At 43.4% G+C, this 23571-nt stretch overlaps 1 protein-coding gene across 2 annotated transcripts in view; it reads right to left on the bottom strand.

Annotated features, from left to right (window-relative positions):
* The window catches only part of OSGIN2 (oxidative stress induced growth inhibitor family member 2), a 125644-nt gene that overhangs the window by 6022 nt on the left and 96051 nt on the right, over window positions 1-23571 (bottom strand). For both annotated transcript variants that reach the window (XM_069220447.1, XM_069220446.1), the window contains one exon: window positions 8504-8595. In XM_069220447.1, the coding sequence (XP_069076548.1) occupies window positions 8504-8595 (92 nt within the window). The remainder of the gene's footprint in view (window positions 1-8503; window positions 8596-23571) is intronic.

Here is a 23571-nt window from a genome sequence, read left to right as displayed (position 1 = left end):
CTCTAACCACTGTGACTGTGGAGAGTGGGGGGTGGTAGCCCCAGGTGCCTGGCACCCTTTGACCACTCTCTCTTCCACCAGGTCAGGGATGACAACCTGACCCTGGTCCTCCCCTCTGGGGCTCTGTACCCTCCCTGCAGAAGCGGCACCCCCAGAGTCAAAAACTGTCAGGGTGCTTGTAGGAGCAGTCCTGCACAATTCTTCCATCAGTGCAGGGATGTTAACCTGCAACTGATCCTCCAACCTGGGGTCTGTACCTTCAGGTTGGACCAGGGCCAGGGGTGAGGCTTCCCTCCCCCTGCCCTCTCTTCTGGGGTCCTGAACCACCCAACTAGGAGCGGCCCCCCCAGAAGACAACATGGTAGGGGCACTGTTAGCAGTAGCCCCTTCCTCCAGGTCAGGGGGGACACCCTTAACCTGGCCTCCCAATCCAGGGTCTGTACCCACAGACTGGATCACTGCCTGGCAACCCAGGACTTCCTGGGGGGCATACCTACCCCCTACCAGGTCAGAGTTTACCCTCTGAACCTGGTCATCCAACCCAGGGTCACCACCCTGCGGTTGAACCACTGCCTGGCACACCAGGACTTCCTTGGGAGCACACTTACCCCCTATCAGGTCAGAGTTTACCCCCTGAACCTGATCATTCAACCCAGAGTCACCACCCTGCGGTTGAACCATTGCCTGGCACACCAGGACTTCCTTGGGAGCACATTTACCCCCCATCAGGTCAGAGTTTACCCCCTGAACCTGATCATTCAACCCAGAGTCACCATCCTGCGGTTGAATCATTGCCTGGCACACCAGGACTTCCTGGGGGGCACACCTACCCCCCACAAGGGAAACACTTTCCCCAAGGGCCATACAAGAGTCTGGCTGGCGCAGGTCTCCTGACCTCTGCCCATCTGACAGAGTCTGGATTCCCCCCAGCCCAGAAATGGTCTCACCAAGGTCATTCCTGGGGGGCTCTGCACTCAGAGCTGACCCCTGACCCTCCAGGTTCTCCACTGGGGTCCGCAACCCCCTCTCAACCCTCTGTCTGGACTTCTGCAACCCCTCACTAGGAGTGGTACTGCCAGACACCAGAACTGGTGGGACGCTGGCTACAGCCGCCCCCCCAAGTTCTCCTGACACTGTGGGGTCTCCCTCAACAGATGGCCCTATGGTACAGGCTAGGCTCCCCTCCTGGGGTTCCCGCAGGGAACCCTCCAGGACCTGGGACCGGATCTCGGGCACCTTGGGCCTCAACCCATCCCCATTCCCTCTCCTCTGAGACTGGAAATGGGGTCCCTCACCCATCCCACTACACTGGGACCTACCTGGGACACTACAATCCTTCCCTACCTCACCTGGTTGGGAACTACCTAGACCACTCCTCTCAGGAGCACCCCCAAATGCCTCTTCAGACTCTCTGGTACTCACCCAGAAGTCTGCCTCCATTGTAAGCTCCCTGGGGTCAGAGAACTCACACTCCACCTGGTGTTGGCATAGCTCTGGAAAATAAGGACTAGACATATGCTCTCCAGCAATTACATCACTCAGCCCCTCACATGAATTAACCAAAGTACCCTTCACCCAACCATCCAGTGACTCTGCTTTGACAAAGCACCCCACATCAACCTCCTGAGACTGGTGAGACAGTACCTGACTGTCCCTGACACTCAACCCACACTCTTCTGGGATGTCTTCACACTCCATAACCAGGACTTCTACCTGGGGGGAACCCCTCTCCCTGTCACTCTCAACTAGAGTCAGTAGAGTGTCCCTCCCACCAGTAGGAATATGATTCCCCATGCCAGTTCCCCAATCCACCTCAGGGACCCTGTGCATCACTGGAGCTACCTCATACCCCTGAACCTCCTGGCGTGTGTTAACTCCCTCCTTCAAGTAGGGCACCACCTCTCTGGGCATGTGTACTTCTGCAGCATCACTGGATATACAATTGTTGCTGCCACCATTCCAGCTGGACTCAGCCCTCATGACTTCCAGCTCTTTCAATTTAAGCTCGTAAGCATAAATCATTTTTTTAATCTCTAAGTCCCTCCTCCTTTCTGCCAGGACTAAGGCTCTCTTCTCCTCGGCCCTCTTAAGCTCTTCCAGACTCCGGATTCGAGCTAGGAGCCTATCATCTCTTTCTGTTCCCTCCTCAGGGCCACTGCCCTCCTCTTTGGAGTAGTCCTCCTCCTCAGAGTAGTTATCCTCCTCAGACTCATTTGGTGGTGTTGCCTGACAACGTTTCAATTCATCCTGAAACAGGGCTGACTCAAGATCCTCCCTTCTGGATTCCTTGTTCACAGCCAGTCCCCTTTCCATGCAGAATGCTTTAAGCTGCCACTTTTTATACATAGATAGGTGCCAGAAATTGACTTCCATTTCTGAAAAGGCTTCACAACCAAAAAACAAAGTCCAAAAATATCATCAATACTTCCAGGAGGACATCAGAGAACAAAAAGCAGAATCACAAGACAAGTAGTATGTGGTCACGTAGTGGTCTGAGATCAAAACAGTAGTGTACACTTAATTACTGTATGTCAAGTACAAATACAAGTCCAAATCCCGACCGCTGGTCACCAATGTTAGAAATGGGGTCTTTGGTTGACAGTCAGGTTACCCCCTGTTCAAGCAAGGACCCTCACTCTAGTTAGGATAAAAGAGAATCACCCTCAGCTAACCCCTGCTTACCCCCTTGGTAGCTTGGCAGAGCAGTAGGCTTAACCTCAGAGTGCTGGGCGTAAAGTATTTGTACCAACACACACAGTAACTTAATGAAAACACTACAAAATGACACAACACCAGTTTAGAAAAATAGGAAATATTTATCTAGACAAAACAAGACCAAAACGACAAAAATCCAACATACACAAGTCAAGTTATGATTTTTTAAAGGTTTAAAATAAAAAGAGTCTTTAGGTAGTTGTAACAACACACTAGCGCTGCTAGCGTGTAAATGTACCTGGTTTGCGTCAAAAATAACCCCGCACGGGCGGTGTGCGTCGAAAATAACCCTGCACGGTTATATGCGTCGAAAACAACTCGGCACGGCGATGCGCGTCGAAACAGCCAGCCACGCGACGGTCCGAAAGTCCCGCGGCGCAGGTTGCGATCTCTCAGCCTTCGTCAGCGATGCTGCGCGTCGTTTCTCCTGCTCCGGGCGTCGATTCTCCGGTCGCGTTTCCTGCGGCGTCGTTTCTCAGCTGCGGAGCCGGCGTCGCGTCGATTTCTCAGCCGCGATCGGATTCGCGTCGATCTTTTCTCCGCACGGCGCTCGGTGCGTGTATTTTTGTCCTTAGGCTGCCAGCCTCTCCTTTCAGGGTCCCAGGAACTGGAAGGGCACCACAGAGCAGAGTAGGGGTCTCTCCAGAGACTCCAGGTGCTGGCAGGAAGAAGTCTTTGCTATCCCTGAGACTTCAACAACAGGAGGCAAGCTCTACATCAAGCCCTTGGAGATTTCTTCTTCAAGATGGAAGGCACACAAAGTCCAGTCTTTGCCCTCTTACTCTGGCAGAAGCAGCACTGCAGGAAAGCTCCACAAAGCACAGTCACAGGCAGGGCAGCACTTGTTCCTCAGCGATCAGCTCTTCTCCAGGCAGAGGTTCCCCTTGATTCCAGAAGTGTTTCTAAAGTTTGTAAGTTTGGGTGCCCTTCTTATACCCATTTTAGTCTTTGAAGTCACCTTTCTTCAAAGGGGACTCACACCTTCTTGTGAAATCCTGCCTTGCCCAGGCAAGGCCTCAGACACACACCAGGGGGCTGGAGACAGCATTGTCAGAGGCAGGCACAGTCCTTTCAGATGAGAGTGACCACTCCACCCCTCCCTCCTAGCAGAGATGGCTAATCAGGAAATGCAGATCACACCCCAGCTCCCTTTGTGTCACTGTCTGGTGTGAGGTGAAAAACAACCCAACTGTCAAACTGACCCAGACAGGGAATCCACAAACAAGGCAGAGTCACAGAATGGTTTAAGCAAGAAAATGCTCACTTTCTAAAAGTGGCATTTTCAAACGCACAATCTCAAAATCAACTTTACTAAAAGATGTATTTTTAAATTGTGAGTTCAGGGATCCCAAACTCCACCTGTCCATCTACTCTCTAGGGGAATCTACACTTTAATCATATTTAAAGGTAGCCCCCATATTATCCTATGAGAGAGAGACAGACCTTGCAACAGTGAAAACGAAATTGGCAGTTTTTCACTGTCAGGACATATAAACCACATTACTATATGTCCTACCTTATCCATACACTGCACCCTGCCCTTGGGGCTACCTAGGGCCTACCTTAGGGGTGCCTTACATGTAAGAAAAGGGAAGGTTTAGGCCTGGCAAGTGGGTACACTTGCCAAGTCGAATTTACAGTGTAAAAATACACACACAGACACTGCAGTGGCAGGTCTGAGACATGATTACAGAACTACTTATGTGGGTGGCACAACCAGTGCTGCAGGCCCACTAGTAGTATTTGATTTACAGGCCCTGGCACCTCTAGTGCACATTACTAGGGACTTACTAGTAATTCAAATATGCCAATCATGGATGAACCACTTACATACAATTTAAACAGGAGAGCATATGCACTTTAGCACTGGTTAGCAGTGGTAAAGTGCTCAGAGTTGAAAAGCCAACAGCAACATGTCAGAAAAATATAGGAGGCAGGAGGCAAAAAAGTCTGGGGATGACCCTGCATAAGCAAAAGTCCAACAGGCACCAATAACTGAGTTGCTGATGATTTTTTTTTTTTGGTTGCGGAGATGTAGGCTTAAAGTCATTGGTGGAGAGGTCTGATTAAATGTGGGTTGGTGCAGGGAATTGAGTTAGTGCAAGGTGAGTCGGCTGTGTTGGTATGTGGATTCTAGTGCGTTGATAGCTGTTCTTAGGGTGGTAAGGGCTTGCTCATAGGTATCTACATGCTTGAGGGTTCCAAACTTTCCTCACTTTTTGAAGTGTGCACATGTATCTTGTGTCAGTTAATTGTGGGAAGGACGTAACACTGTGATGCTGAGAAGTGACAGTTGAGGTGCAGGGAGTATAGTGAACTGCATTGTTCAGGACCACAACCACCAGCAAAATATAATTCAGGAAGATAAAACTGTAGAGAAGAGGTATTTTATTATTGACTTAAGTGCACCCCTAAGTCTACCTTGGGGTTAAAATTACGAGTATTGGGAAAGGATGAAAGTCTGCCCTTGCCCTAACAAGGGCAAAGGCGTGGACAAACTTAAAAGCTGCCTATCTGCAGTAGCCGATTTGACGGACCTGAAAACTGAGCTGATGATTGTGGGGAACCATCCTCTGGTCTCTGTACTGTCGGCCTGTCACATTAGGCCCACTTCACTTCCCTAAACCTACGATCAAAAACCTTGGGGTCTGGTTTGATGAAAGACTGAGGATCGAGAACAAAGTCAGTAAACTGTCAGCCCTGCTGCTTCGGCCAGTTTAGAAGCCTAAAAAAATGATCTATAATCGGTCTCTTGACACCCAAAAAACTCTGATCCAGGCTATTATCAACTCCCACCTAGACTATGGAAATGTGCTATACTAGAGCATCACAATGAACTTGAAGAAGCATCTACAGACGACTCAGAAGGCCACTGCCCGCCTGCTATTTTACATCACCAAACACCACCCAGTTTCCTCTCATCCAAAAGATCTACATTTGATGGCAGTAGTACAATGAATAAAATTCAAAGCTCTATGTTCAGTGTTCCGCACTTTTCACAATACAGGCCCTGCTCTCCTTAGCAAGCAGATTGTACCCTGTTATCCATTTATGACTCTCAGATCAGCTAGCATGAACCTCGCCTGTCAACCTAGGGTCTGAAAAGCCAGGAGGGCCTTCTTTCAGGCTTTTGGGATCTAAATTATGGAAAGTTCTGCCTCTCAGGCTTTACTCGTGTCCAAATGAGTCAGATTCAAGAAACAGCTTAAATTCTGACTTTTTGTAACCCCATACCGTTTCAATGATGAAATTCCTTTTTTCTGACGATCTTAATGAGAGACGTTGCGACCACTGCTTCCAGTCCTTCAGTGGACACTATGCTAGGTTTCAAGAGTGCAGTTCTCTGCCACGAAATAGGATTAAATATGACCGACTGTGAACTGCAAGAAAACTATTCTTTTTGACATGGCTGAAATTCTGACCTTTCCCTATCCTGTAGTCCTTTTAAGTGTAGCATTATGAAGTGTAATGAGGACCACTTATATCACCAATCACCTAATAACACTCTTTACTAATAAAGGGATCAACACAAAAGATCACAGTCACATCTTAATCCAAATAAAACTAATCTTGATAACAGGCTCCATAACCAACAAATATTACAACTAAAAGTAGAAGAAACCGTATTGGAGAATATTTAGCACTCATACATAAAGTACAACTCACCTGTAAACCAGCAGAGCCCCTCCCACCCCAGACCCGAGACATCAATTTGCCCTCAAGAGACTGACACACAATCTCACTCTATACAGATAAATCTGTTGTACACTATTACAACATTAAACTAATTTGGATAACCCTTTTTGTCCTAGCTAACATTGAACACCAACCTGTTTTAACAACTCAGCTAGATACACTTTATAGATTTTATTTCCAGATCATGGGCCGGAAATAGGCTTTCCAAACCCCCTGACATTAAAGATTCTGTCAATGTGCTAACTCGAGACAGAAAGTCAGACAGACTGCAGCCACTCTGCAACTCACCGAGCATTACTTGAGTGAAAGGCTTTCTAGGTAACGATCAATCCCATGAGATATCACAGGGATAGTTAGTAGAACACAAATCCTCTTTCACCATGGAAAGGCACACTCAAGAACACTAGGAAACCAGTAATATAGTTTGGATTCAAGTTTGAACAACAGAACCCATGTTTAACAAAGTTACAACATCTGCTATTCTTGCCTGCATCAGTAGGCAGGCAGATACACCCACTGAGTGAAGCATAGATGTGCTTCCTTTGAGGCTTCAGTGAAGGAAGGTGATTACAGTTCTGCATGGCCCCTGTCTTGAGTCCCTGGTATAAAGTTACTTTCTATTACACTGTGTTCTTTATATATTGTTTCTGACCATTCAGGATAAAAATGTAAAAACAATCCCTGGAAAGTGGAATTTGATTCATACAGAAAAACATGAATATATACAAGCAGGCTCAATTATTATGTTACAATAATTAACAACATGACTAAAGGTGCATTTATAGTTGGCACATATCTAAATAAATAACATATATATGATTCAAGACAGGTGATCCGTAGAAGGAAAAGCGTATGATTAATTATATTAGGCTGATTTCAATAACAAAATATTCCAATACACCTTTCATTCATCCTTTAACATCTAGATTGACTCGAATATGCAAAACGTTCCTTTTTCTCAGAAACTACCAAAATATGCGGCATCATTCAGTTTAATAGGAGATATCCATAGCCTACTTCACCAACCCTCTACAAAATGTTTAGCTTAATTACATACACACTTTCGTAGTTTCTACAAGAATGTTCTAAGACTTCCACATAAAATCCACACATAGCACCATCTTCATAGCGACACTCGTTTGCAAAAATGTGTGAACCTTTTTTTTACACACAGGCTTGAATTCAGAAAAAGGTTCTGCATGCAAGAGGGAATCTACGATGGCAAGGCAACTTTTGTGCAGCCCAGCTCTCTTTTAATAATAAAGGGGACACTGAACATCTATGCCAGTATTCACATGCTGCAGACAACACAGTACATGTGCCAAGCATTCAACACACACACGGAATGTCACTGCAAGGATTTGGGGCTCACATTAACAGCAGAGATTTACATGAAAGGTGCAGTGTCTTGCATGATTTAGAACTGAACCTTTCTGACTTCCAGCAGACTCCGTATCAGTGTGATGTAATCACTAGAATAGAATGTAATTAAAGCTTTGTTTAGAATGTTGGAAGTCACAGGTATATGCGGAGGAATAAAGATGTGTGATTTACAGCTCTGTGTGTGGCATAGTCCTGGCTGTGTACTCAGGCTTGGGAAGACGCAACAAAAGTGATCAGTAGGCCACACTCTCATAGATACAGAGAAGAAGGTCTGGTGGCACTACTGATTCATAAAAACCTGGTAGGATGCCTCCACTGCGTGATTTGATTCACCCCAGGCATAGACAGTATGCCCTCTATGAAAATGGCAGAAAATAAATGTATCCTCGTCTTATACACACTGGATGACCTAAGACTTCTTGCAACTTGACCATGAACCTCCGGCCATGTGTAAAATCAATATACAACTTTGTTATATTTGTTCAGTGCAAAACAACTTAATAAAATGGTCACTCTGCAGTCTACATAGAGGAAGACTGCCTTGTAAGCACTAGACTGGGCTTTAATTAAATAACTATTTTCTTTGATATTAAGAATTTTCACTGGAACAATAATTGTTTTAGAAATATGTTGCTGTGCTTTTTAATTAATTTTAAATATATGGCGTATATATTGTAGGTGCCAGTACTTTAGAATGCTTTAGTCTTACCTTCTCTTACCAGCAATCCATTCCTTAAATTTAAGCCCAGGGAGTTCCATCCAGTCACCTAAACTGAGAGTCAGAATTGAGCCTTCCATGGCCTAGAAATAATTAAAACCATATCAACAAGACAGTCATAGTTTTTCCAATTGATACTATAACGAGATGCAATATTAAAAGAGTTCATGAAATGAGTTCACTGGTAGCATTTGTAATTAAAAAACAACATATCCAAATTACAACTTGTTTTACATACACACATAGATCAAAATCTACTAGAGTCCACAGATTAGGGGATCAGTCTATTATGTAACAAGTATCAGCAGTTAGTGCAATATCATACAGCATTGGATCCCAGACAGGCTGTTGGAATCAAGGGCACAGCAGTGGTGGAGCTTCATCTCTTCATGATTCCGGTAACAGGAAGAAGTCACTGTCTCAGTCAGACTCCATATAGGTTCGGCTCTTCTTCCTTTATATGCTACACATATTAGGATGCAATGCCATTAGACTCAGGCCACATACCAGGAGCCAAACACGTGTTGTCTGCCTTGCTACAGATGGTGATGGAAGATAATCATCAAGTATATTAAAACGTAATTCACACATCTATCAATTGCACCATGTCTTTATTGATTGCGATCACATGCTCAAAATGCTGTCAGAATGATACGTTGACTAACTAAATATTAACTAGCAAGCAAGGAACTGATTTAGATGTGTTGATTTGATTTATGATTTATATGGTGCATGGCTGCTCAACAAGGGCGTCCCAGTGCTAAACAAACATCCTGAATCATTAATTTCATCCATGGACAGTGCAATCAGCCACAACAGGACACAAACCACTAAATTACATGTGGAAATATGAAAGAATCTGAGCAATAATGAAAATGAATCCCCTTGCTGCTCAGAAAGAAGTCTGAATGTTTCTGAGAATGGTTGGCTACTGTCGCCAGTGGATTCCAAATGTTTCCTTTTTAGCTAAGTCTTTTCAAAGGCTGACACACAAAGATGTGTCTGATCCGGTACCGGAATTATGATTCTACAGAGAATTAAATGCCTTCACCCATGTAACACTAGTTACAACAATGGCTGTCGCCTACAGAACGCTGACCAGAGCATATAGAAAGTTAGTTACTAGAGACAACTATATTTTTAAACAAATTGTACTTCAAAATGTACCATTCCACATCATTAAAAAAACAGAGATCTTGTCCAAGAGTAACCCCAAACTAACGTTGGTACAGTTCTGTTTTTTTATTGCGCTCACTCATAAGATTCATTATTTATCATATGCCCTATCAGTTTCAAACTTCACCCACCACTACTGGCTTCAAAATACCATATTAGGCTTGGCTGACACTTCATTGAGGCACTGCTGGGCCAAATGCTGTGAACTACTGCTTTGTTGTTGGGATATCACTGGTTCTATCTATGTGGTGCTTCAGGCTTTTTCTAGCACAATGTATACACAAAGAGCACTCAACAGAAAACAATTAGCATAGATCAAAAACTGACATACATAGAAATGCATGAATGATTTTGCAACAAAGGACAGAAGTGGGTCTGGTTCTTTCTATTCCTCTCAGGAAACAAATATTTTGCCTTATGTAAAAGAAAACTATAGGACTTTCTATGGCAGGCTGTTATGGCTGCAAAGTGAACTCTAGATACAGGTAAGTAAGGCCTAAAAATGGCATGGTCGTAACACACACCAAAAGCACAATCACCTAATGGTTACACTACACAGGGTTATATGTAAGGGTTATATCCATGGGTGTGTTTTATACATAGGCAGTCAGTACATGGTCACTACATTAGGAGGACAGCTAATTACATCGCAAGCGTTGTCACATCCCAGGTAAGCGCTTTATAGTATATATTACCAAGTGGTGGTAGGTAGTTATAGTTAGGAACAAGTTTCTATAGAAAGAGCATTTTGTGTTGTGCTAATAACTTTGGTGCCGCTTGATGAATCTTCATGAAATATACAAACAAAATACAATGCTCACTTCAGCTGCTGTCTAGAAAGTTTCAGGGTGATCCGTCAAGCTGGGGCTGAGAAAAATGGGGGGCGCCGGAGGTCCCAAAACGCATTTTCCCTCATTCATTTTTCCATAGGGATTTTTAACACGGCTCCAAAACCACTGGAGGGAATTACACCAAATTCGGCAGAAATGTAGCTCTTAGTCCAGAAGGAGCTCTTTTTGTTATAGGGTGTAAATCCGTTCAGTAGTTTCTGAGAAATTAAAGGAAATCCCAATTTTTATATCTAGGTAGTCAAAGGATTTGCGACACCTCCCGATCTCGTGCTGAGATCCGATCGGCTGACAACATTTCAACAAGGAAGTGCTGTCTGCCATGTTGAGGCTCGGCTTCAACCAAGTCTAACAAAAAAAAAAAAAAAAAAAAAAAGGTCCACGGTATGAACATCCTGTCCCCCATAGCTCTGATGCTGGAGCACCAAAGGGACCCCTCCCAGCCTAAAAAGCATGTTTTTTTTTTCCATTTTTGCCACGATTTGCAGCGGATCCCAGTGAAAATTGTAAAGAAAATGAAGCGCCTTTAATAAGCCCCCCAAATGGGCCAAGCCCCGGAGGCAATGTTTATTTGTAACATAGAGGCTACCTAGCTCTCCTGACACCTTAGGGACTACCACCTCCCCGGTGCTATATTTAAACTGTGTGGGTGAGGCCTATTGGCTTCCCCCACATCCCCGGTGACCACCACCTCCCTGGGGCTTTTTTCAATATTAATGCATAGGGGGTGCAGCTCCAGGGGGCTCTTAAAGCAGCTCTTTGGTTGCTGGAGCAATGGGACCACGGGGGAGGCCGTGTGCCTTCGCCTGCGGTCTCAGATAGCAGTTAAAGTGCAAATTGTAAAGAAAATATATTTAAAAGTCATCAGGGACTGCAGGGGAGGCCTTGAGGCTCCTCTTACATCCCAGACAGCCCATAAAGGGCTAAACAATATATATATTTAAAAAAACTCAATAGATCAAGTGTAAAGGCCACAGATCCTGGTCATTTCCTTCCTTTATATTTTTTTTATTCAAATGTTTAAGGCTCATACTGAAAGGTGATCTTACTCTTCTTAACTGACCTACACATTTTTCTTTTCAATTTGTGCAGACATATCTCAGTCTAAATATATCATCCACCAAAGCCTAAAAAACTCTCTCTCTCTCTCTTTCAATCTCTTTCTCCCACTCACACACCCACTCAGACCTTTACACAGCCATTAACAGACCCACTCAGACACTCATGCACACACTCACAGCCTCACTCAGCCTCTCACACACCCTCTCACAGACCCACTGACACCCTGATGCACCCACTCATGGACTTGCACAAACACTGATGCACCCACCAAGATATTGATGCATGCACTCTCACACCCAGAAACTCACAGCTACTCTCAACCTCTTACACAAATTCTCACACCCAGAGAGACAGGCTGCGGTCAACTCCCTTTGCCATGCACAGCTAATTACTCCACATATTATATCATTGATGAGATCTTGTATGGCACATTTGATATTTTCACTGCAATATTTGCAATCAAATTATTGATAAGAAAACTGTACATGGCAAGGGCGTGAGTTATAGTTACTTAACAGAACTTTAACTATAACTGCTGAATTTCTATGGTTTTGTACGAGTAAATTCAAAACCTAATTATAACGTCCTTGTAACCTTTATTTTTTTTTTAGGTGAGAATATATATATATATATATATATATATATATATATATATAAATCTACTGGCGGTCATCAGTAGGTAGTTATAGTTAGGACCTAGTTTCCATTAGAAAAGTGTTTTTTGTTTTACCAATAACTTCGGCACCACTTGATAAATCTACACAAATTTTTCAAAACTAATAAGACAGTAGGTACAGCTGATTTCTTGAGAGTTTTTGGGTCATCCGCCAAGGGAGGGGGGGGGGCGAACAGGAAAAAGGGTGAGGGTTCCAAAACACGTTTTCCTCTACAGCCCAAACCGCTGAACAGAATTACACCAAATTTGGTCGAAAGCTATATCTTAGAGTACAGATTGTGTTTTTTGTGATTTGGTGTAAGTCCGCTGAGTAGTTTCTGAGACATTAAAGGTTACAAAATTTAGATATCTAGGGATGTGGCGGATCCGCAGATCCAACTGCTCCCGTGCGGATATATGATTGGCTGCAGCACTTCAACAAGGAAGTGTTGGCAGCCAATTTGAGACTCCGCTTCAGCCGAGTCCCAAAGAAAAAAAAAACAAAAAAGGGTCCAGAGAAGGAAAACCTTGAGCCCCTAGCCTTGGTCCAGAGGCTCACCAGGAACTCCGCCAGGGCTAAAAAGTATACATATTTTTTTTTAAAGCACGGTCTCCCACGCTCTTCATTGATTTTGCCCCCTGGTGGGCCAGGTCCTGGGTGCATTAGTGAGTAAAAATAGGAGGGGGTGCAAGGGGCCCCCCTTCTACGGCTTTTATAAGCCCAGGAGACCATCAACTCCCCAGGGCTATGTTATAAGTATGGATGGTGTGGGTTGCATGGCCCCCTGTACCCCTGGGCCACCACCTCTCCAGGGCAACATTTCACAAAACAATAGTGGGTCCAACGGACCCACCACCCCTGGGTCTCGGGGACCACTACCACCCTGGGGCTACAAAATACTTTAAGAAGGGGGTCTATGCGGACCACAGCCCCAGAAACAACCATGTCCCGAGGGCCAAATAGAAAGGAAAGGGGCGTGGTTTCCATCTAGGAGACATAAATTGCCTTGGGAACCACCGCTCCCCAGAGCCGGCTCCTGTTATCTCCTGAGGTCCCCATCCTCAAGAGGTAGCTATTTGCTTTTGCCTGGCGGGAGCTCACAGCTCCTGCCAAGCAAAAGCAAGCACTGTGCTTTAAGCAAGTGGGAGCTTTAAAAATGCTCCTGCTTGCTCAAAGCAGAGTTCTCATCTCTTCCCCTGCCCGCTAACATGTGGGCAGGGAAATCAATGAAAACATTGCTCTCGCGTGCATGGAGTTGCTACTTAAAGGAAATTCCTGCATGCGGGAGCAATGTCAGCTCCCACAGGAGACGGGAGTCGGCTGTTATGGCTGGGGCCTTTAGGCTCCCCCCGCTGTCCCCATAAATGTATACTGGATGCCATGGGTGAAGGTCCCTGGGGTCAAAATTGGTCTAGGGAGGGGAGCCGTGTGCCCCCCCCCCATTCTTAAAAAAAAGAAATTGGCCCGGGGAGGTGGTTATCCCTGGGACCAAGAAGAGGGGTTTCTTGTGGCCACCCATACCTATTTTTAAAATAGCCTGGGGGAGGTGGTAGTCCCCAGGGTCCAAGGCGGGCAGGTTCTTCTAGCCCCCCATACGTATTTGTAGAGTCAGACTGCAAAAGTCACCATAAGGCCCTAAATCTGCAAACAACAATCATTCAAATCTGATTATAACATTAAAACATAATTTATTTTTAAACAAATAACATTACATTCTGTACCACCCTAGAGAACAAACTACAATAAATACTATGGGGGTTATTACAACTTTGGAGGAGGTGTTAATCCGTCCCAAAAGTGACAGTAAAGTGACGGATATACCACCAGCCGTATTACGAGTTCCATAAGATATAATGGACTCGTAATACGGCTGGTGGTATATCCGTCACTTTACCATCACTTTTGGGACGGATTAACACCTCCTCCAAAGTTGTAATAACCCCCCATATCTGTTTCAACATTGGTTATTCAATTTCATCTCTACAGTATGGCAATAATTTATAAACTAAGATGTTTGAATATGAACATTCTCATCTGATGACAAAGTTAACATCAACTGTAAATCCTAATCTTACATTATAAAAAATGCTACAAAGCCTGAAATAACCAATAAACTATTAACTGCAGGAGCTGTAAAAGCAAAGTGCATTGATGGCTGTCCAGATCCTATCTCACCTTCACAAAATAGAGGTCTAATGGATAAAGAGGGCATGAGGAACATCCTGAATACCCTTCTGACAAAAAGAGGAACAAACCGCCAAAGACGTCCTGCTCGAACAATGACCCTATGTTCTTTGCCAATGGAAGGCTGCGTGATTTTCGATTTTTAAAAAATGCCTGCCATTTACTTCAAATAAAGTTGAGGAGAGCCTATCCCTGCCATCTGACGTGTAGGCTGTAATTTATTAATTGCTGTACAGTGACCTACATCAGACTGGAAACCCAGTTCTTTGGTGGCTGCTTTCAGGCAATGCTTCAGGTCACTTAATGGCCTAAGGACCCTAGCCTAGGACAGGATGACCACCTCCTTCCATGTCAATATTACACAGTTTCCAGTCCTGGGCTTTTTGGTGGCAGTCTACTGCATTTTGGGTGTTGTAGTCTTGGTTTGCCTCCACTGAACTAATTACACTGACACATCTGATAGCAGTGATTTTTTTGTGAAATGTCCAGGACTGGAAGCAGCATCTAGATAACGTTGAGTGGGGTGGTCACACAAACCTGGTAGATCTTGGTAAAATTTCACAGCTATGGATGTGTACAATTAAAATTCTCCCTCTGAGCTTCTTTCTGCTTCACCAATATCATATTGCATAATTTGCCTTTAGGGGACTTAGCCAGATGGTAGAGGCACCTGAGAATCTGTATATGCCACTTACAAGGAATAACTCACATGCCTACCTCAAGGAAAATGGCTTCAATTGAAATCTTCCATCCCTTCCCTAGGAAGCTCTTCGACATTTCCCCTCCTAATTGGTTTAAAACAAATGGTATTCAAGAAACATACATCCAATACCGAGCCATTGTATCCAGCCACTGGAGAAATTTTCATTTCATAAACGTTTTTTTATGGTAGGTATTCTTCTGCTTCCCATTGAGACATTTTGAAAAAATCATTATCTTGCTTTTTGCAATGTTATTTATCAGGTAATTATTTCTCACATACTTGGAAAACTGATGAAGCTTTAGTAAGAGGTCAGTGGAAGTTAGACCTAGCAGACTCAGTCCCTCAGCATACATTAGGACAGATATTTCAGAAGTTCCTAATTTGGGGAAAAAACTGGCATCACCTTAACAACTTGGGTAAATCTGCTGTTTATGGGCAAAAAAACAGCAGCGGGTAACCTTGCTTTAACTAATTTCCAATGTTTAAAGTGTAGAGGATGGACTATAACTTCGCAACTGAATGTGTACTAGGTGGAAGTATACAATTTCATGACTAAGGCCAATAGCTGAAGAGACATGCTTAGCTGAGACAGCTTTATCCATGGGTAATCTCTATCAATGCAAATGAAAGTACTAGAGACGTTGATGAAGCAGTGTTAGAAATTGGAGTACTAGCTGAGATGGAACCCACGTCAAATAATAATCACAATACTTGTCGGGGTGAACCACAAACATCGCTAAATAAATTTGTGCTTAACCTCAGGTAGCATGGCACAAAAGGAGTAAGGTTTAACTTAGCATTAATGTCTAACATATTTATGCAGCACTCAAACAGGAATAACTAAAGAAAAATCCCAAAACAATTTAGAAAAATAGAGAATATTTTAATAAACAACATGACACTTATAAGACAGAACTTTAGTGCATACAACAGGAGTTATGAATTTTTATAGGATAAGGTTTAAAATAGCACTAAAAAGCGTTAAGCACCAACCGTGGCTATCTGGTTACGATAGATCAGGTCAAAATCAAAGGTTACGGCTGACTGCAAAGGAGCACAGGTGGGATACAGGAGCCAGGTTTGTCCCAGTGAAAAGTTTTACCTTCTGACTTAGGGCCTGATTATGACATTGACGGTCAGAGGACCGCCAATGCCTCAGTGGCAGTTGTACTGTCGCACTCCAGGCGGCCCAACTGCCACATTACAACCCTGGCAGTGCTGATCAAGAGTCCATTTTTGCCAGGCTTTTCATGGTGGGGACCTCACCACACAGTGCATGGGGTCACAGTGGGGCCCCTGCACTGCCCATGCACATGACCTAAGCAGTGCAGGCCCCCCCCATGCCCAGCTTTGCAGACAATGCGCATTTCAAGGGTGCTGGTGTGCTATGGTATTGGCCTCCCTTAAAGGAGCCAAGACCAATACCGCAGCACTGTTCCCGTCGGATGACCACCGGGAACATGGTAAGACGATGTTCTTGCCGGTCAGCCAGGGTAGGAAAATCATAATGTGGCGGAGGTGAGGAAGACGGGTTAACGTCTGTCTCATCCCAGTGAGTTTGGGGGTTGGCTCGTACGACTGCCAAACTTGTAATGAGTCCCTTAGTATCTTGGATGGAATTCAAAAATCAATTAGTGGTGCAAGGCAGTAGGCTGTGGCCGAAGTGAGCTCCATGTCATTTGATAACCGCTGGATAAGGTCTTGGTGGAGCCACTGACTTTTGCCGAGAAAGGTCAGAGAGGGAAAAATTTGAATTTCATGCCCATTGGCGTTAACCTTCAAGGCGAATACTTTTCATGCATTTGCCTCATGAAGATTGCTACCTTTGGACTAAGTCACTGTTTTGGAGCTTCGGTTCTTTCAGAAGGGCAAGGCTGCAGCCTGTAGATGAAGAGGGCTGCACAAGGCTAAACACCTTCTCCGCAAAGTCCCACTGATCTGGATTTGATGCTGTGAAGAAGATAGTGGGAGCAACCTAAATCTTTGGCCTAGAGGTGATGCACCCTTGTCGGATTAGCCTGGCAGATTGGTTCCAGTCCCCCGTGAGTTCTAAGAGCAACATTTAGGCAAAAAGATTTGAAGTGCCAGGTTTCAGCAAACATTATCAGGAGTACACTTTGACACCAGTCAAGGGCCAGGGACCTTGGGGACAGCACTTGGGCGTCAAGACTCACTTTGGCAGAGGCCACAAGCTGGGTCTAGGGCAGGTCCTTTTGGAATTGGTCAGCTGCAGGAAAGGCCTCTGGAAACTTGTTTTATTCCTGTAGTTCAAACAGAGGAGCAGTCAGCTGACCCTCGGGGTCACTTCTGGGATAATGGGTTCAAAGTAAGTAGGTCCATTCTTCCTTCAGGTTCTTCAGTCAGCAGCGCATTCAGTCTTCTGATATTTTCACAGGTCCAGGACTGTTCTGAGGAAGGCACTATGGGTGCCACATTTATGCCCAGTTCCAGCCTGTGGGTGTGTGCGAAACCCCTAGCCACTCCTTAGCAATGGGGTAAAAGCTCCCAGCGGTTACCTTACTCACTTTTGCAGCACTTTCTTAGTGTTTACTCTAAACTCTCTCACAGCACCCATCTCTACCTAAATTCAACATGGCAGGACCTTTCTTCCTCTGGTCCCCGTGCCCACCTAGAGGAGTGGCTATGATAATGGGCTACAGAAGGCGAAACAATCTGGGACAATACCACTTGAAAGATGGTCATTTACAACAAACAGCATATACATGATGTCTTCTTTGGGTGGTATATATTAGTTAATGTTATTCTTAGCATTCATGTGATATTAATTGTAGAACAATTGGCTACAAAATCCTGCTTTCACCTTTGGTAAAAGGCCAATAACATCAGCCCAATCTTTTCATTGGGTTTGTAGATACTTGGCAAACAGCTTTTTGTACACAACCAAAGGTTCAACTGAATGGTAACTAGTAGGACTGCCCTCGGGCCCTTTATTTAAATCAGGTAAATGGGGCTTCAAATCATGAGCCAGAGACATTCCTCAATGGTGTGCAAGCAGTTAGGAGTCTTGCTAAAATGACACACCTGTCTCTTCCTGTAGGCTCTATCAACCATTATTGGTATCCTTCTAGTCCCCGTGGCTTTGGTTAATCTTGTAGGACCTTTTAGTTTTTTCTGTGAAGGGGATGCACGATAGGTCAAATATTACATCAGCATTTAAGTCACTCATCCATCATATCTAATAGTTTAGATTTATAACATTATTCCATTGTTTGGATTACTGTTCTCATGAGCTTTCTAAATTTGTGTGTGTGCGGGGGAGAAGTAAACATTTATTAATAAAACATTTAATGATTTGCCAATTTCAACGGCGATGGGCATGGCTAATCCCAATAAACAATTTGTTGGATAATTAGGCTTAGTATAGGCCCATTTCTTATTCGCAGACAGTAAAATTGCTAAACCTCATTTGTTATGACCTTTTCTCACTGAAGTGGTAGAAGCAGTGAATGCTAATCGGGCAATAAAAACTGATATAAAAGCCAGATTTCTTGCACATCCACTATGTCTAGATTCATAAACCATTTCAAAGGGGGACTGTTCAAGTATCTAGCCATACTTGTAGTACTCTAACAGAGTAGATCCAGAGCTTTACTGGTGATATTAGGATTTAGAATGACTAGAAATATTTAAAATAACTGGGAAATATCTCCCATAATCCTCATAAAAACGTAGCAAAGTTGTTGGCGAATCCTGCCAGGGCACAAACACTGTATTTTAGTTTGTTGACACTCCAATCTGCAGCTTCTTCTATTAAGTGGTTAGTTATTGGGGATATCTGAAAGGGAATAGTAGGACGTACCCTACTCCTAAAAAAGGTTGAGAGTTAGCAAGACTTGTTTTAATGCCCACATTTATCCTTTAGTTTTGTCAGACGCTGTCCATCTAAGACAGGACTACCTGCAGGTCTATGCCAGTTATTCTCACTGCATCCACATATTAGAAAACTAGATAACATGCATTAATTGTGGTGAAAGTTATGGTAGCCAACACACAGTAAATCTTGCTTTCAGGGTTTCATAACACCTTTACCAGAGAATTTACTTCTGAACTTAAGACCTTCAGATCAGGAATTATTTTAAGTAAGCCCAGCACTCTTCACCTGTTGTCTGAGGAGGGGGGAATTCCCCGACCTTGTCCATGTTGAAAATATCTAAAAAACATTACTGAAATTTGGTTCAAAAGATCCCTCAGAGATATATTAGTAGCATGGATGCATTCTTCAGACAAGATGTTGTCGCTCTCATCTTGTTTGACCACTTCAAGTTGAGCCCCTAAATCCTCCCTGGTGGCTGTTAAGTTCTAGAGGGAAATAAGATTAGATCTTTAGTCTTAGGGAGATGTGAGTAACTCACGATGATTTAAAAAGAGTATGGAGGCCAACAACAGTGGGAACCAGAGGTCTGAGATGTCTATGCTCCACAACATTGGCCTCCTCTAGGAATTTCACTTTGCAAGCATCATTTCATTTAATCTTCAACTTAATTCTCTTTTTCTTCCTGTTGAAAATAGCATGCTTATGTTCTGCCTTTGTGGGTGCATAACCCCTCAAAAATTCAACATTCTGTTCTGTTATTTTCTTTTTTCATTAATCTCTCCATTCCTTCTTCTTGAGATTCTCCTCAGAAGGTAGAACTATTCGGGTTTCTGAGAACAAGGTGCACAGGACATCTTTGGCAATGTCTATTATAAATTCATCTCGATTGTGGCACAAAATGGATTTGATGAATGAAATAAGCACTTGTTGTGCTCCACATTCTCTAACAGTGGGCTCCCTGCTTGAGTCTAGGCTAGGTCTGATCTCCACATCTATTTCTATTTAACTCATCAACATGCCTCTATTTGTATTATATGGTTAGAGCATCTAGTGTTTCAGGCAAAGGATGGTCATTCCCCCTGAGAGTTTAGCTCTCCAATATGCTAGTAAGTATGGACAGACTGTGTAACTAGGTAACTGACTGCTTGGCTAGTGGTTTGAGAATTGAAAACAAGATATATACACATATATACATATACATACTATGTATCTATGTAGTAGGAGAGTGGTTGATCCTTTAGAAGCTGTGATGGAATCTGGACCTTTAAGATAGGTACGGATTTCTCCCACCCCATCATATCTTTCAGTGGGGAAGGGGTGGAAGGTGAAAGGAGAGCTTCTAATTCAATTAGAGAACAGTCCAAGAGGGAATATGTAAGTGTATTTTCTGTTAATAAGTTGGATTACACTTCATTAAGGTGACCATTGCCTCCTTCCTTCATTGACAGTGCTACATCAAGAATGTTGGAACAGGAATGTTCCCTGCATGGTATACATGTGGGTTCATCTGTTGGGTCCTCGATGCAAACCCTGAATTATTTTGGCTCTGGCAACACAGTAATCAAGTGTGTGTGCAGGGCCTGGACAACATCCTGTACCGGTCAATGGACCCTGAGGGGAGCACCAAGCCTTCTCTCATTGTGTGTATCAGTGAGCTCAAATACTGAAGTCACTTAGATGCCCCTGTTACAGAATAATCCAAGATGAAGAGTGAGGACTGTGCTCCCAGACAGTATACATGTATTACATGCATTCTTATGGTTGGAAGGGGCAGATCCAGGCAATGAGGTGAAGAAGATGAGCGAAAGGATTATCTCCTGGAATTCCATGAGGGCTTTTGTTAGCAAGGGGTTAATACCTTAGCACTGCCATTTGTTTGATAATAGGGGTGAAGGGCTAGACTGTAGTTTCTATTGTGCAAGACGAGGAAGCTTCTAGGCCATATGTGCCCTTTTGTCTGCCCCTGGTTAGTACTTTAGTTGGGCTGATGACAGAAAGCTACAGGAATCTCACACTTCATCGTGCATGTGTTGAGGGTGCTCCAGTTTAGAGACTGTCCAGTGCTGTCTGCTGTGAGAAGCATCACTCTACACCTAGACTGTCTGGAGTGCAACCTGGATAGGACATGTTAAAGAAGTACCACTTCAGTCTGCCTCCCAGTGGCCACCAGAATGGAGTCTTACAAGGTACATCAAGAAATTTAAAGTCATCTCCACTGTCTGCCCTTGGGAATGTGGACTGTTTGCGGCCTATTTGATAGATAAACGACACCAACTCTTTTACTTTTGTACAACAGAATCTCCCCCTATTAACCCAGGAACATAGAAACCTTTGCTGGACATAATTCAAAGCCAAAATTATAAAGGTTTATTAAAAATTAGGAATCATTACAGAAAGCAAAAAGGTTAGTTAAAATCATAATAAGCATCAATTGATCATTCAATAATTCAATTACGAGGGGATCAATAGAAGATCCACCTCTAGTCATGTTCAATTCTAAGTAAAGAAAGTAAAAGTATAAAGTCAACAGACAGTCTGATATAGAGACTGCTGGGTTTGAGAAGCAAAAAAAGTCTAAGTATTCAGTTCATAGACAGGCTAGCGTGAAGTGTCCCTTTGAGAAAGCAAGCAAAAAGGCATGGCTCATACCACAAAAAGGGTATATTTTATAGATTTTCCGACAGTCAAAGGCACACTCTTGACATGGTGTGAAGTACGATCATAGGACTAACAGCAAATCATCATTGGTATAAACATGATGCAAGAAACATTTAGGAACACCTACTTTACATGCATCATTAAGTATTAGGTGATAAGGAAATAACTTTGCAACACCAAAGAATACAATACTCATGAAATGAATACACCACTGAACAGACCGGAGCAAAAGACCTTGAGCTGTAACTGTATTAGTACATCCTGACATGGCTTCCTTCTATGAAACACAAGTGAATACATTTTATTAAACACCAGAAAAACAACACACTGAAAATACTTCTATTTCACTTACTTCTTAAATAGAAGAACACGAGAAAGAAACCTTTCACATAGGAAAGCTCTTTCACAAAACACTGAATTGTGCATTCATTTTCTGTAACTTTAAACAGAATGTCACTGTGAGCAGACTGAGGCCTAGTAATATTAACTTGAGACCAATCTATTTTTTTATTGCAGCCTACTGATGTTAACCTAAATACATTAAAAGTATCAATAGTTTCTAATGAACAAAAATGCTCTGACAATCACTTCATCTTTTGTTCCCACAATATGGAAATGTGCCCACATGATACCTCTTTTAAAGAAGCCAAAAGGCAGATCCAACTGTATCCCCTCACTAAAGACCTATCTTACTGCTGCCCATCTCCAAAACCTTTTGGAAATAGAAATAGACAATAATCCAGTTATTTGGAAACCTACTGGATGACACATACTCAGGCTTCCACATCACAGAAACAGCCCTTTTAACTGCCACAGAAACATTTGATCCCTTCTGGACTGCTGCCAATATTTTCTTAGACCTGCCTGCGGCCTTCGACATGGTTTCACAAGCCATACTAATTGACTATTTGGCCAATCTAGGGATCTGTGGAGTCGTCCACGACTGCCTACTTACCATCCTAACAAAACGTTCACAGGTGTCTCTATATTAAGGAGTGTCCTGGGGCTTGGCCCTGAGCCAAAGCCTCTTTGACATATACATGGCATAACTTGTTAAATTGGTGCAATGTTTTAGCATCACGTTGCATCTTGTGCAGTTGACACATGGCTGATTGTAACACTCTTCTAAAGAGGTGTCACGCTGCAATGCAACTTCAAGAAGTATATCTGCAGTAGCAAAATGAATGAATCTCAACTGTCTCTCATTTACCTTGGATAAGAAAGTAATTATTCTTTTTGGATGATCTAGTCTGACAGCCTCCATCCTGGTGGCCTGATTAACTGGGTTCCCTGACGAGATCTCACCTGCATCATTAAATATGGGCATCAACGCAGCAAGAACTCTATGCAAAGTAGAGTCCAATGTTTCCTTTCCTACACAGATCTGTGATGCATCAGCCACATGTTTTTCTCAGCTCAAACCCCTTAGGAAGGTATTTGAGTTTATCCCTATGGATTCTCAAAAAACTGTGATCCACACACTAATAACCTCCAGATTAGACACTGAGCACCGATGCTGTGATTTTGTTACCACAGAAGTTGAAAGTTATATAAATTAAAAAGGGACCTAAAGATAAGGACATAGTTTGTCAACTGTTGATTAATATATTACAGTACTGTAAAGTATAGGAAATCGATAGCGTAAATGACAACACAAAAATCACACAATGAATGGCTACGTTTGAAAGAACACCTCATGGATGAACACCATTTCAAGCATTATGCTAATGCGTTCACAAAAAGAAAGGATGTCTGATAAAAACAAATATCTAATGGGCTGGGCTATAATTTGGAGAGGGATACTTTATTGATCTTGAAAAGATAGTAGAATTTCAACCTAATCTACCCTGGCGAGAGGCTCCGGGAGGATACCCCTCCCATGCCTGTAGCACCTATTTCCAAAGGGAGAGCAGATGTAACACCCCTCTCCTAAAGGG

The sequence above is a fragment of the Pleurodeles waltl genome, chromosome 2_2 (genome assembly GCF_031143425.1).
Source record: "Pleurodeles waltl isolate 20211129_DDA chromosome 2_2, aPleWal1.hap1.20221129, whole genome shotgun sequence".
In the NCBI taxonomy this organism is placed as follows: Eukaryota; Metazoa; Chordata; class Amphibia; order Caudata; family Salamandridae; genus Pleurodeles; species Pleurodeles waltl.
Note: the sequence above shows the minus strand (reverse complement) of the source record. Positions and strands in the feature narration are given on the sequence as shown.